General features: G+C 39.6%; 1 protein-coding gene across 6 annotated transcripts in view; it reads right to left on the reverse strand.

Annotated features, from left to right (window-relative positions):
* LOC103792595 (putative uncharacterized protein CCDC28A-AS1) overlaps positions 1 to 5903 on the reverse strand; it is a 33654-nt gene extending 27751 nt beyond the window's left edge. For 3 of the 6 annotated variants that reach the window (XM_054254356.2, XM_078370746.1, XM_078370747.1), the window contains exons 1-2: positions 5812 to 5903; positions 5201 to 5324 (exon numbers count right to left, since the gene is read on the reverse strand). In XM_054254356.2, the coding sequence (XP_054110331.1) occupies positions 5201 to 5324; positions 5812 to 5848 (161 nt within the window). In that variant the 5' untranslated portion in view covers positions 5849 to 5903. Of the gene's footprint in view, positions 1 to 5200; positions 5365 to 5811 lie in introns of all 6 variants that reach the window. The other 3 variants (XM_078370749.1, XM_078370748.1, XM_078370750.1) reach the window with 1 other exon arrangement.
* Between the last annotated feature and the right edge of the window lie 6917 nt (positions 5904 to 12820).

Below are 12820 nucleotides of genomic sequence, written 5' to 3' on the forward strand. Positions count from 1 at the left end.
CACTTTGGGAGCTTGAGGTGGGTAGATCACGAGGTCAGGAGACCGAGACCATCCTGGATAACACGGTGAAACCCTGTTGCTACTAAAAATACAAAAAATTAGCTGGGTGTGGTGGAACGCACCTGTAGTCTCAGCTACCTGGGCAACTGTGGCAGGAAAATCGTTTGAACCTGGGAGGCAGAGGTTGCAGTGAGCTGAGATCTCACCACTGCACTCCAGCCTAGGCAACAGAGCAAGACTCCATCTCAAAAAAAAAAAAAAGAATACGTAACTAGTGAGTTTCAAGTACAGTGAAGTCTCATGTCATGCTGGAATGGGGAGTAGGTACCAGACACCTTCCAGTGAAATTTGTGTAATACTGAAAAAAGAAGCAGTATACCGGCAGTAAGCAACTGACACTTTCAGAATTTTCTGGGCTTTCCTGATATACATGTCAGACATATCACCTAAACAGAAAAATATGTGTCTAAAAATCCCATGTGTGTCTACTGGTTATATACTAACAAAGCAACATTGACTATGTTTTAAACCTTTAGGCCTTAAATATCCATAGCATTTCATCAATTATAGGCTAATCTATAGTTTGAGCCAAGTTTTGAGGATTAATAACAAAGGAGAATATCATTTCCAATCTGATTTTTTTTTTAAATAACAAGCCAATATTTAGGGCTTGGAAAGCATTTTGATAATTATTTCGTTCCTCTCTAAACATACCACAGAATAATAGTTAAAAGCTGAAATATGTCCCATTTCATGGATGCTTACACTGCCAAGTTTTAAAAAAGGCAAGATTTTTTTAGTAGTCCTCAAGAGTATTCCTAACCAACTTCGACTGGGCTGATAGCTTTGAAAACCTCAACAGCTGAAACAAAAAAGCCAGAGAATGGGGCATGTAAGAATAAAACAAAACTGCCTTATGCCATTACCAGAACTCCTAAATTATCTTTTCCTAACTCCTTAAGAACAATAAACACAGCTCCACAAGGCCTGAGAGCCTTTCCTGGGATTCAGCTGTGGTCATTCCTCAGCTGGAGCCCTGGGAAATACCACAAACCTCAGAGAATTGCACGTATGTGGAAACTTTTCCCATAGAATTGTAGTAGGTGTGTGTTGTGGTTTGAGTCCCTTTATGACTAATGTCGTGTCTGGTTTGTTTATGATTTCATTTCTGTTTGGTTTCTTTTCCTTTCTCTTTTCTTTCTTTTTTTTTTTTTCCTGAGATGGAGTCTTGCTGTGTTGTCCAGGCTGGAGTGCTATAGAGCAATCCTCCCTGGTTTGAGCAATTCTCCCTACCTCAGCCTTCTGAGTAGCTGAGATAACAGATGCCAGCCATCACACCCAACTAATTTTTGTATTTTTAGTAGAGATGGGGTTTCGCCATGTTGGCCAAGCTGGTCTCGAACTCCTGACCTCAGGTGATCTGCCCACCTTGGCCTCCCAAACTATTGGGATTACAGGCATGAACCACTGTGCCTGACCAAGATTTCGTTTCTTTTATGGGTCTGAGTGGCTAAAAAACATTGCTGTGAGGATTGTCTGTCAGGTTTTGGTTTTCGTTTTTAACCACTGTACCAGTCTTTTTACCAATGTACCTACCAAGGAAAGAGAAAACTGTGGAGTGGGGAGGAAATCAGCAGAAGTCTACCTTGTGATTCTACCTCTCGGCCCTGAAGGGGAATTTTTTTTCCCAATAATAAAAATGTGTGGTGGAGCCTAGATTCTTTATGCAATTGAAGCTCCTTCCAAAAACAGCAAAGGGAGGCCTCGAGGTCTAAAGCTGCTTGGGCACATCCACATTCACTCCCGGCCTCTGCAAGATCCAACCATGTGGCCTTGGGGAACAATAAAAGCCGAGGTGTATCAGGTCAGCCAGCTGACCATAAGCTGTGCTTACAACACGAATGGCTCTTTGTTTTCATGCTGAAAATATGCACCTCCTGGAAGCTCTTCTGTCTTGGTCAGCTGTATGTGATGTGATTTGTATTATGGAATGCGGGGGGCATGTGCTCACAAGCATTCTGATCCAGGAATCAGGTTTCTCTTATGTACTCAATTCATATTGCCTTTTGTGGTGGCCTTATACATTTTTTTCTTTTTAATTTTGGACTTATTTTAGAGCGATTTATTTTCTATCAAATCCTAAGCCTAGAATGTCTAATAATTGCACTACAGTTAGCAAAATGTCCTGGAGCCTAATTTCACAAGTCCCATTTTCCTGTGGCCTGGGAGCCCTTGGTCTTGGTACCTAGGAAGGGTGCTCATGTGGGTGACTGAGGCAGGAGAACACCTACTTTGGCCTACTCTCTGGACAGTTACCTTCTGCTGAGTGGTGTGTGGGTGAACATACATGGCATTGCAAGCTCCTCAAAGAGATAAGACAGGTCTCATTGATACATCATGGACAGATTTGCCAGAACTAGTTACACTGATATATTTTGCTTCCTCCTGAGGCTGTGTTCATATTCACTGAAGTTTACTTCTCAGGCAGATGTAGGGAGTAACAAATAAGCTTTATGTTCCTGGGAGTCAGGAAGCCTACTTAGTATGGTTTAAAGCCTTCACTCTACCACTAACCCCCCAGTAGATTTTCATATCTGTGCTTTGGTTTGGGAAGCTTTGGTTGGAATGAAAGAGTCTAATAGATTTTTTTTTTTTTTGAGAGAGTCTTACTCTGTCATCCAGCCTGGAGTGCAATGGCACAATCTCGGCTCACTGCAACCTCTGCCTCCAGGTTTCAAGCAATTCTCCTGCCTCCTGGGTTCAAGCAGTTACAGGCATGTGCCACCATGCTCAGCTAATTTTTGTATTTTTGGTAGAGACAGGGGTTTCACCATATTGGCCAGGATGGTCTCAAACTCCTGACTGCCAGTGATCCACCCACCTCAACCTCCCAAAGTGCTGGAATTACAGGCATAAGCCACCGTGCCCAGCCTAGATAGTTAAATTTAGGGTTTTTGCCATTTTTTTCCCTGTAGGATCTCTGAGTCTTTAATATGTTAATGGATATTATTATAAGTTCTAAGAGTGTATAATGTACCCCAAGTTGGCATGACCGTCGAATACTCCCCACCCCAAAACAAGCCTATTATTATAACTTGAGCTATAAATTTCTATAGAATATAGTTCAAAAACTCTTTCTAGAAGCGGAAGTTTCCTTCCTGCTCTAAAGTTCTATAAATTTACAAAAATGATGCAGAATTACACACTTTAATTGAGATATAAAAAGAGGTCCAGTTGATGATCTTATAGTAGCAATAAAGGATTTATATTGCATATAAAGGTATTCACTATAGATAGTTTAAGCAGAAGGGTATTTATTATAACCGGTAGCTTATATCATGTAATTGAAGACCAAAAAAAAAAAGTTCTTAAATGCTACCAAGGAAAAATGCCCAACCACATCAGTTGTCCTATCAAAAACACCTCTGCTGTTGCTGCTGACTTTTTGGCTCATATGGCACTAGAAAACAGAAGTGAAAACTCCACTAAAGCTCCCAGAAGCACTACCCATGCCACTGTGCTTGCTGAATGCTACAATTTCCCCACATGCGTACATTACCTCACCTTGCTTACTTCTGCTCCATGCAGCACATTGTGGTAGGCAGAATTCTGAGATGCTCCCCAAGATTCCTGCTCCCTGACATATACACCCTTAACAATACTCTCTCCTTGAATATGAGCAGGACCTGTGAATACAATGGGATGTCACTCCCATAATTACGTTCTAGTATATGTCAAAAAAGGATTTTGCAAATGTAATTAAGGCATCCAATTAGTTGGCTGTGAATTAATCAAGAGTGAGATTATTTTGGGTGAGCCTGACCTAATCAGGTGAGAAGTTAAAACAAAAGAGATTCAAAGCCAAAGGCATTTTCCTGTTGATTTTGAAGGAGTAAAGTGCTATGTTGTGGGGAGGGCCACATGGTAGAAGATGGCAAGAAGCCTCTAGGAGCTGTGAATGATCACCAGTTGATAGACAGCAAGAAAGCAAAGACTTCAGTCCTACAACTACAGAAACTGAATTCTGCCAACAACCAAAGAGCCTGGAAAATGATACTGATAAGACTGTAGCCCTGGCTAACACCTTGATTTCAGCCTTGTGAGAGTGTGAGCAGTGGATCAGCTAATCCATGCCCATACTCCTGATTTGCAGAAACTGGGAGCCAAACAATGGTGTTATTGCAAGTTGCTTAATCAGAGCATGCAGCAATAGAAAATAAATATTTGCCTTTGCATGACAGAGCCCAGTTCACTCCTCAAATTCAAACTGTAAGAGCTTTGGGAGAATTACACTGTTAGCTTTCCATACTCTAAAATTCAATAAAAGAAACCAGAAGTGCTTGTTGTTTATACTAAGTAAGTCAATCTCTAGTGTCAACCACCCACTTCTTTTGAAAATTGTTTTCCAAAACATCTTTTACAGGATATATGATAGGCTAAAAATGTCATTTCATTTTTTTGTTTGTGTAAAACAGCAAAGATCAATCTGTCCTGTGAGCGAACATTCAAGAAAAAGTAATTAACATTGCTGTCAGCAATTCCCTCATATGAATCAATCAGTTGTCTCAATTCATATATAAGTATTCCTGCTGATTTCTCTATTTAAAAGTGCTTAGAGAATAGATGATCACTTTAGGAGATTACTGCTACTCCAGGAGTGGCCTTTTTAGCAGGATTGTTGACATAGAGACTTTCCATGACTTTATACACATGTTGATAAGAACGCCTGTGGCCTCTGGTTCTCATCAGTATTGAGTAGATTGAAAATATTCTCAGTGGTCTTCTCATAGACAAGCCAACAAACCAGCAACAAAATAAAGCTAGTACAAGAGAGATTTTTTAAAATCTTCCAACAGAGAAGCATTAGGGCAAGTTAGATATAACTGATAATGTACTACTACTTCTCCCAGGGAGTTTGAGAGGACAGTGTTCTATGAAAGTAGAAAAGTTTTATGATTCACCACAAAGCTGAGTTTGTTTTCCACATAACAAATGTATAGCATTTGATCCTCCCCACACTAAAGTGCTTCTTTATTTTTACATCAAGTAAATTTTAACCATCTCCCTTGCTTTATTAATACTGTCTAACCCAACTTCCTCTCATTTCAAACCAACAATGGTGAGGAAGGGTAAACAATAAGAATGACATGTAAGAAAGTGTGGTATCCAAAAACAAAACAAAAAGTCCCACTTGCTTTACCTCATGTCGTAATTTCCCAGACTTGTTCCTCTTGGCCGTGTTGAGCTCGGCATTTTCTCGTGGGGAGCAGAGCAACTTCTTACAAAACCTTCCTTCGTGGGTTTTCCCAGGTGCCTGTTATTTCCTTAACAGCACGTCGTAGCAGTCCGTTAATTTTTACAGTTCTGAAAGTTGGCAAAGTGCCTTCAGAAAGTCTTGTCTTATTTCAATTAATTTCTTTGCCGCAACCCAACAGGAGTCAGGACATGTGTCATTATTTCTGGTTTATAAACAACAGAAACTTCCATTTCTAGAGTTACATAACTGGCTTACACTATGATAAGCCATGACATGCAGATCAGAACCTGAGTGTTTGGAGTGTAAATGAGGCAGTTGTTCCCCAGGACCCCTGCCCTCTTACCAACACCTCAGTGAATGGATATAAATAAATATTTGATAGGCAATGGCTTCCTGCCGTGCTCTAGTCTTGCCTACCCAAGTCCTCTTTGCACTCCGAAAATACACAAGTGACACTATTGACAAAATTAAGTACAAGTTTTCAAGCACTGACCTCTGAATAGGAAGGAAAAAGAAAAAAGAAATTTTCAAGCATAAATTTGCATACTGCTTACCTCTTAAGTTATACACTTTTTCCTCCAGAACAACCATATCTTCTAGTCTGTTCCTAACACCTCCTGGCGTCTGCCTAGACTTGCCACTGACTGCCTTTTTTGTCTGAGTAAGCTGTATTTGCCCCTGAAGACTTTGCTCAGACTTTTCCCAGGCTGGTCAGGAAAGTCCACTTCCTATTTGGTCTATTTCTCTTCTTATCACATTATTAAAATTTCTGCTAAAGTGTGCATAACCCTCTCTAGGATATGAGCCCATTTAGATGTCTTATTTATCTTATGTTCTCTGTATTTAACTCGGTGCTGGGAATTTCAGCACTGAAATGTTTGTGGAATTAGAATTAATAAGCAATGGTTTCATTGGCTAGAAAATAGAAGCAAACAAAGGTAAGTCTCCAGAGGTATAAATTCCCTATCCAAACTTGCTCTGTGGGGACTGAGAGTCTAGGAAAGGGATGAGTCACCTCCTTTTACACTTTGCCATGAGTTAATATAGAGAGGGGAATAAAGAGCAGAGGGAGTGAGGCCAAGGGTCCTGGGATAAAAGGGTACACCTGTGGGTACTGTAGTGACCATGGAGCTTCCCCATTCAAATCTTCCTTCCAGAGGACCTGCGGCAGGGAAGAGAGCTGGCTGACAGCCTTCTGATGCCCCATCTTTAAGCTGATTGCAGCATTCAAATCAGGTGCTGCTTTCCACTGGCTGCTCCCAGATAATGGCATAGTGCAGTGGGGGTAGTAGAACCAGGTCACCTCTGCCTGACACAAAGCTCCTCTAACGAGAAGCTTCAAGTCTTAGAGCCCAGGGATCCACACCAGCCTGGCCGAGACATTCTCAGAACTGTACTGCAGTCTGAGGCTGCTCCCAACCCCATCCTTCTTTCTTGTTCTCCTTTCCCAGACCCGCATCAGGGGCTGAAGGCTGTCTCTGCCCCCTCATGCTCCCTGTCCATTGTTCCCAATAAATCTCTTGCCCATATAATTTCATTTGACAGCTGCTTTTTAGAGGACCGAAACTGACAGAGATACTTGGAGATTTAGGGCTAAATGTACATATTTTTTAATGCTACTCAAAATCTGTAGACTACTATCCATTTAACAATGCCCCACTTAGTCTAGAGCTACATAGTAGTTTAGAATTAGAGCTTAAAATAAAAAGACAGGAAAAACAGATTCTACTTCTGCACACCTGAGGTACATACAGGCAAAGTGGAGGGGTAAAGGAGCCCAACGCTGGCCTGCAACTGGTGTGAGGAGGATCAGGCTCTCGTGGAATCCTGTGACAACTAGACTGTGGCCAAGTCATCAGGGTACCACATGGGTTGAGGAGCATGGAGCAGGCTTCTGACAGCCACACAATATAAATAACACGGCTGTCTCCACCACTAACCGGAGGAGGAGAGCCACAGAGAAGAGGAGAAGGCAAGAATTAACCTGTTTATCAACCCCTGAAATGGGCTAACATGTCCCTTGTTATTTTTTTTTTTTAATTTTAATTTGGTATTTTGACTGTAGTGGCTCATGCCTGTAATCCTAGCACTTTGGGGGGCTAAGCAGGAAGATCACCTGAGGTGAGAAGTTCAAGACCAGCCTGGCCAAAATGGCAAAACCCTATCTCTACTAAAAATATAAAAATTAGCCAGGTCTGGTGGTGCATGCCTGTAATCCCAGCTACTCAGGAGGCTGAGGCAGGAGAGTCACATGAACTCAAGAGGCAGAGGTTGCAGTGAGCCGAGATTGTGCCACTGTACTCTAGCCTGGGCAACAGAGCAAGAATCCAGCTCAAAAAAACTTTTTTTTAACTGGGTATTTCAAACCACTTTATACTTTTGTTGCATTTGTGGATATTCATAACCAGAAATATATATAAATATCATGAGGGTTGTGACCTGGAAGCATTTTATTGTATGGGGAAATCTTTGAGATGCCAAACAGCAAATAGTTAATTAATCCTTTAAAAAAAAAAACCTCCTTCACATGAAAAATCCAAACTCCATGAGAAACAGCTTCTAATCCCTTAAAAATAGAGCACTCAGTCACCCAAACACGCTAGAGTGCATTTCAGTTCTCTCACACAATCTTCTGAGCCACACTTAAACTAAACTATCGGCTTCTCTGTGATCATGTGGCCAGGTAAATGAAATAACAACAGGTCTACACTGAGACACTTGGATAACTTGCAATGTCTGGTTTACTTATCTTCATGGTATTTCTGAGCCTAATATTAATGTGATCTATAGTTTTGCCTTTCTTCAAAATAAGACAAATTTAAAGAAACAACAGAAAATGTTACTGAGCTCCTCCAACATATCCAAAGAAAAACAAGGTATATGTGAGCCATGATAAATATTAGGTGATAGGAGCTTCTTGGAATGCAGTATCTTTCACCTTTATTTAGTTCATTGAATAACGTAAAAGAGAATGAGTTAGAGCCCCTACCACAGCTACCTCAAAGATTTTGTACAACCTCCTGGAATGGTTTAGCCTTTAACCTCTGAGAAAACCAGGAGCCAACATTTTCCAGGATTTTCCTTCTATTGTTTAATATTACAGAAATAGTACCTTTCTTTTTTTGTCCCAACTATAAAATTATATAATTATACTGAATAAATGGTTTTCAAACAACAAATACTTTAATGAAGATTCTAATGTATTCTATCCCATCCCTGAATATCAGGGTAGGTCTCCTCAATATCAGTTGAGAATAATTGGTCTGGGCTAACAGTGTTACTTAACAGATGAGAAAAACTGAAGCCACAGATAAGTGATTTGTACACTTAATCTGAAATTACATTGTACACTTAATGAAAACCTGAAATTGATTATATGTTATATCACCTACCTTAATCAATTTGAAAAGTATATTCCAATATTGTTGAAAGACAATGGACAAAAGAAACAATAATTTCTACCTGTAGTAGTCCATTTTCACACTGCTATGAAGAACTACCTGAGACTGGGTAAATTATTAAGACAGTAGGTTTAAGTGACTCATAGTTCCACATGACTGGCGAGGTCTCAGGAAACTTACAATCATGGCAGAAGGCAAAGGGGAAGCAAGACACGTCTTACATGGTGACAGGAGAGATAGAAGGGAAGCACCACACTTTTAAACCATCAGATCTTGTGAGAACTCGCTATCATGAGAACAGCATGGGGAGGTAAAATCTTCCCCCATGATCCAGTCATCTCCCACCAGGTCCCTCCTCTGACATGTGGGGATTAAAATTCCACATGAAATTTGGGTGGGGACACAGGGCCAAACCATATCACTACCCTTGAATGATAAAATGTAACAAATTTTCTATAGTATAATTATATTCTGTCCATTAAGTTTCTATGGCCTGCCTTTCATATAGTCTCTTGTAAAGAATAGGGCATAGTTCCTGCCCTCTAGGAGTTTATGGCCTAGTGGGTACAATGAACAAATAAATGGATTACTTCAATTTATGAAGCAGATTTAATAAGGGGGAAAAAGCAATGATGTTCAAGCACAGAGGACAGTGATTAAACCAAGTTTAGTGATCAGGAAGCTTCTTAAAGCAGTCCTCCTACCTCTACAAGATGAATGTTCCTAAAACAGAACCTATAACTGTTTCATCTTAGTAACCCACAGTGCCTGCTAGCCTACCTGATTTATTCACCCCTAACAAATATTGCTTTCATTTTTGCATGACAGTTTTCTTACACAATACTATAGCCAAATAGTTTTAAGAACTTTGCAAACACCTACATGATTGCACTCAATGCTATTTCTTTTCAATTTTTTAAGTATTTGAATAAAATTTATTATGCCATATGATATGGAAAAAAAGAAAGGGAAAAAATGCCCTCTTGTTTTTCTATTCAAAAGGAAATTTTTTCTTCACTACCTCTTCTCTTTTGACTTAGGGGAACTTGACTCTCTGTGTTTTGTATAAGTAAAAGTAAAAACAAAATTATTCCAATTAAATGATATGAATGAAGTGAACAATTAAAAAATAGTAAGAACAGACTCATTTTTAAAATATTTAGTAAGATAGATGGCCTGAACCATTTTACTTATAATACAGGGCAAGAATTAAAGTTTTAAGGACATGTTCTTACAAGGTCCATAATTTGCTCACCCTCAACTGCCTCTTTGACTTCAACTTCCTTACCTCCTCCCTTCTCCATTGGCTTAAGCACTGGCCTGAACAAGCAGTGTGCCAACACTGCCTTTTTCTCAGAATACAAGAATTTTGCCACCCACAGTTCCATGGCTGGAGGCCAGGGCACTGCCAGCAACACAGGCATGAGTCAGGCTGTGGCTTGTATAAGAATTACTGGTATAGGTTCTTTCCTGACAGTTCACTTGGAATTGCCACTGTTGACAGTATGATGGTAAGAAGGATGTGTTAGAAAAGCATGTAGTAAGGCAAGGCAAAACAATTGACTCCTAGTCCTGTTACTTTCTGGAGGTATGACCAATGGTATTTCTCCTAATCTGCTCTGTTTACCCCATAGAGTTATTGTAAGAACCAGAATGAGACAATGAACACTAATTATTTAATTTTTGTTAGTGAGGGAAAAGAGACATTCTTGAATAGATTACAGTACTTTTTGGAGAGTAATATGGCAGTAATTATTAAACATTAAAATGTCCAGACCTGTGGCCTTCTTACTCCTTTTCTGGAAATTGAGCCTCAGGAAATAATTAAGAAAGTGTAGAAAGATGTTCATAAAAGAATGTTTACCAATATGCTATTTGTAATAACCAAATATTAGAAACAATCAAGCATCTAATAATAGAATTTGGGTAAATACATTTGAATATACCTACATAGTAGAGTACTATACAGCTATAAAAAATAATGTTATAAAAATAAAGAATATACATGATATACAAAATGTTGTTATTAAGTATATAAACAAATCACAAATTTGTATATATAATAATTCATACACAGACACACACACACACACACACACACACACACACACTTACATAGAAAGAAAAGTGGTGGGAGTATGGAATTATACCCACCAAGGGGTCCAAAGGGTTTAACACAAAGTAATGCTGTTTAATTTTTCTTCTATTTATGTGTCTGTTTTCCAATTTTCTTTTTTTTTTTTTTGCATTTTCAGTTTTGGGGTACATGTGAAGAACATGCAAGATTGTTGCATAGGTACACACGTGGCAGCATGATTTGCTGCCTTCCTCCCCTTCACCTATATCTGGCATTTCTCCCCATGCTATCTCTCCCCAACTCCCCACAATCCACTGTCCCTCCCCTACTTCCCCACAACAGACCCCAGTGTGTGATGATCCCCTCCCTGTCTCCATGTATTCTCGTTGTTCAACACCCCCCTATGAGTGAGAACATGCGGTGTTAGATTTTCAGTTCTTGTGTCAGTTTGCTGAGAATGATGGTTTCCAGGTTCATCCATGTCCCTACAAAGGGCACAAACTCATCGTTTTTGATGGCTGCATAATATTCCATGGTGTATATGTGCCACATTTTCCCTGTCCAGTCTATCGTCGATGGGCATTTGGGTTGGTTCCAAGTCTTTGCTATTGTAAACAGTGCTGCAGTGAACATTCGTATGCATGTGTCCCTATAGTAGAATGATTTATAATCCTTTGGATATATACCCAATAATGGGATTGCTAGGTCAAATGGAATTTCTTTTTCTAGGTCCTTGAGGAATCGCCACACTGTCTTCCACAATGGTTGAACTAATTTACACTCCCACAGTGTAAAAGTATTCCTATTTCTCCATATCCTCTCCAGCATCTGTTGTCTCCAGATTTTTTAATGATTGCCATTCTAACTGGCATGAGATGGTATCTCAATGTAGTTTGGATTTGCATTTCTCAAATGACCAGTGATGATGAGCATTTTTTCATGTTTGTTGGCCTCATGTATGTCTTATTTTGTAAAGTGTCTGTTCATATCCTTCACCCACTTTTGAACGGACTTGTTTTTTTCTTGTAAATCTGTTTTAGTTCTTCGTAAATTCTGGATATCAGCCCTTTGTCAGATGGGTAGAATGCAAAAATTTTTTCCCATTCTGTTGGCTGCAGATTCACTCTAATGACTATTTCTTTTGCCATGCAGAAGCTGTGGAGTTTGATTAGGTCCCATTTGTCTCTTTCAGCTTTTCTTGCCAATGCTTTTGGTGTTTTGGTCATGAAGTCCTTGCCTACGCCTATGTCCTGAATGGTTTTGCCTAGATTTTCTTCTAGGGTTTTCATGGTATTGGATCTTATGTTTAAGTCTTTAATCCATCTGGGGTTAATTTTAGTGTAAGGTGTCAGGAAGGGGTTCAGTTTCTGCTTTCTGCACATGGCTAGCCAGTTTTCCCAACACCATTTATTAAACAGGGAATCATTTTCCCACTGCTTGTTTTTGTCCGGTTTGTCAAAGATCAGATGGTTGTAGATATGTTGTGTTTCCTCTGAGGCCTCTGCTCTGTTCCATTGGTCTATATCTCTGTTTTGGTACCAGTACCATGCTGTTTTGATTACTGTAGCCTCATAGTATAGTTCTTTTTGCTTAGAATTGAGTTGGCTATGCAGGCTCTCTTTTGGTTCCATATGAAGTTTAAGGTGGTTTTTTCCAGTGCTGTGAAGAGGGTCACTGGTAGCTTGATGGGGATACTGTTGAATTTGTAAATTACTTTGGGCAGTATGGCCATTTTCATTATATTGATTCTTCCTAACCATGAGCATGAAATGTTTCTCCATCTGTTTATGTCCTCTCTTATTTTGTTGAGCAGTGGTTTGTAGTTCTCCTTGAAAAGGTCCTTTATGTTCCTTTGTTAGTTGTATTTCTAGGTATTTTATTCTCTTTGTAGCAATTGTGAATGGCAGTTTGTTCTTGATTTGGCTCTCTATAGGTCTGTTATTGGTGTATAGAAATGCTTGTGATTTTTGCACCTTGATTTTCTATCCTGAGACTGCTGAAGTTGCTTATCAGTTTCAGGAGACTTTGGGCTGAGACAATGGGGTCTTCTAGGTATATAGTCATGTCATCTGCAAATAGAGACAG

This window comes from Callithrix jacchus, chromosome 4, assembly GCF_049354715.1.
Source record: "Callithrix jacchus isolate 240 chromosome 4, calJac240_pri, whole genome shotgun sequence".
NCBI classification, from domain to species: Eukaryota; Metazoa; Chordata; class Mammalia; order Primates; family Cebidae; genus Callithrix; species Callithrix jacchus.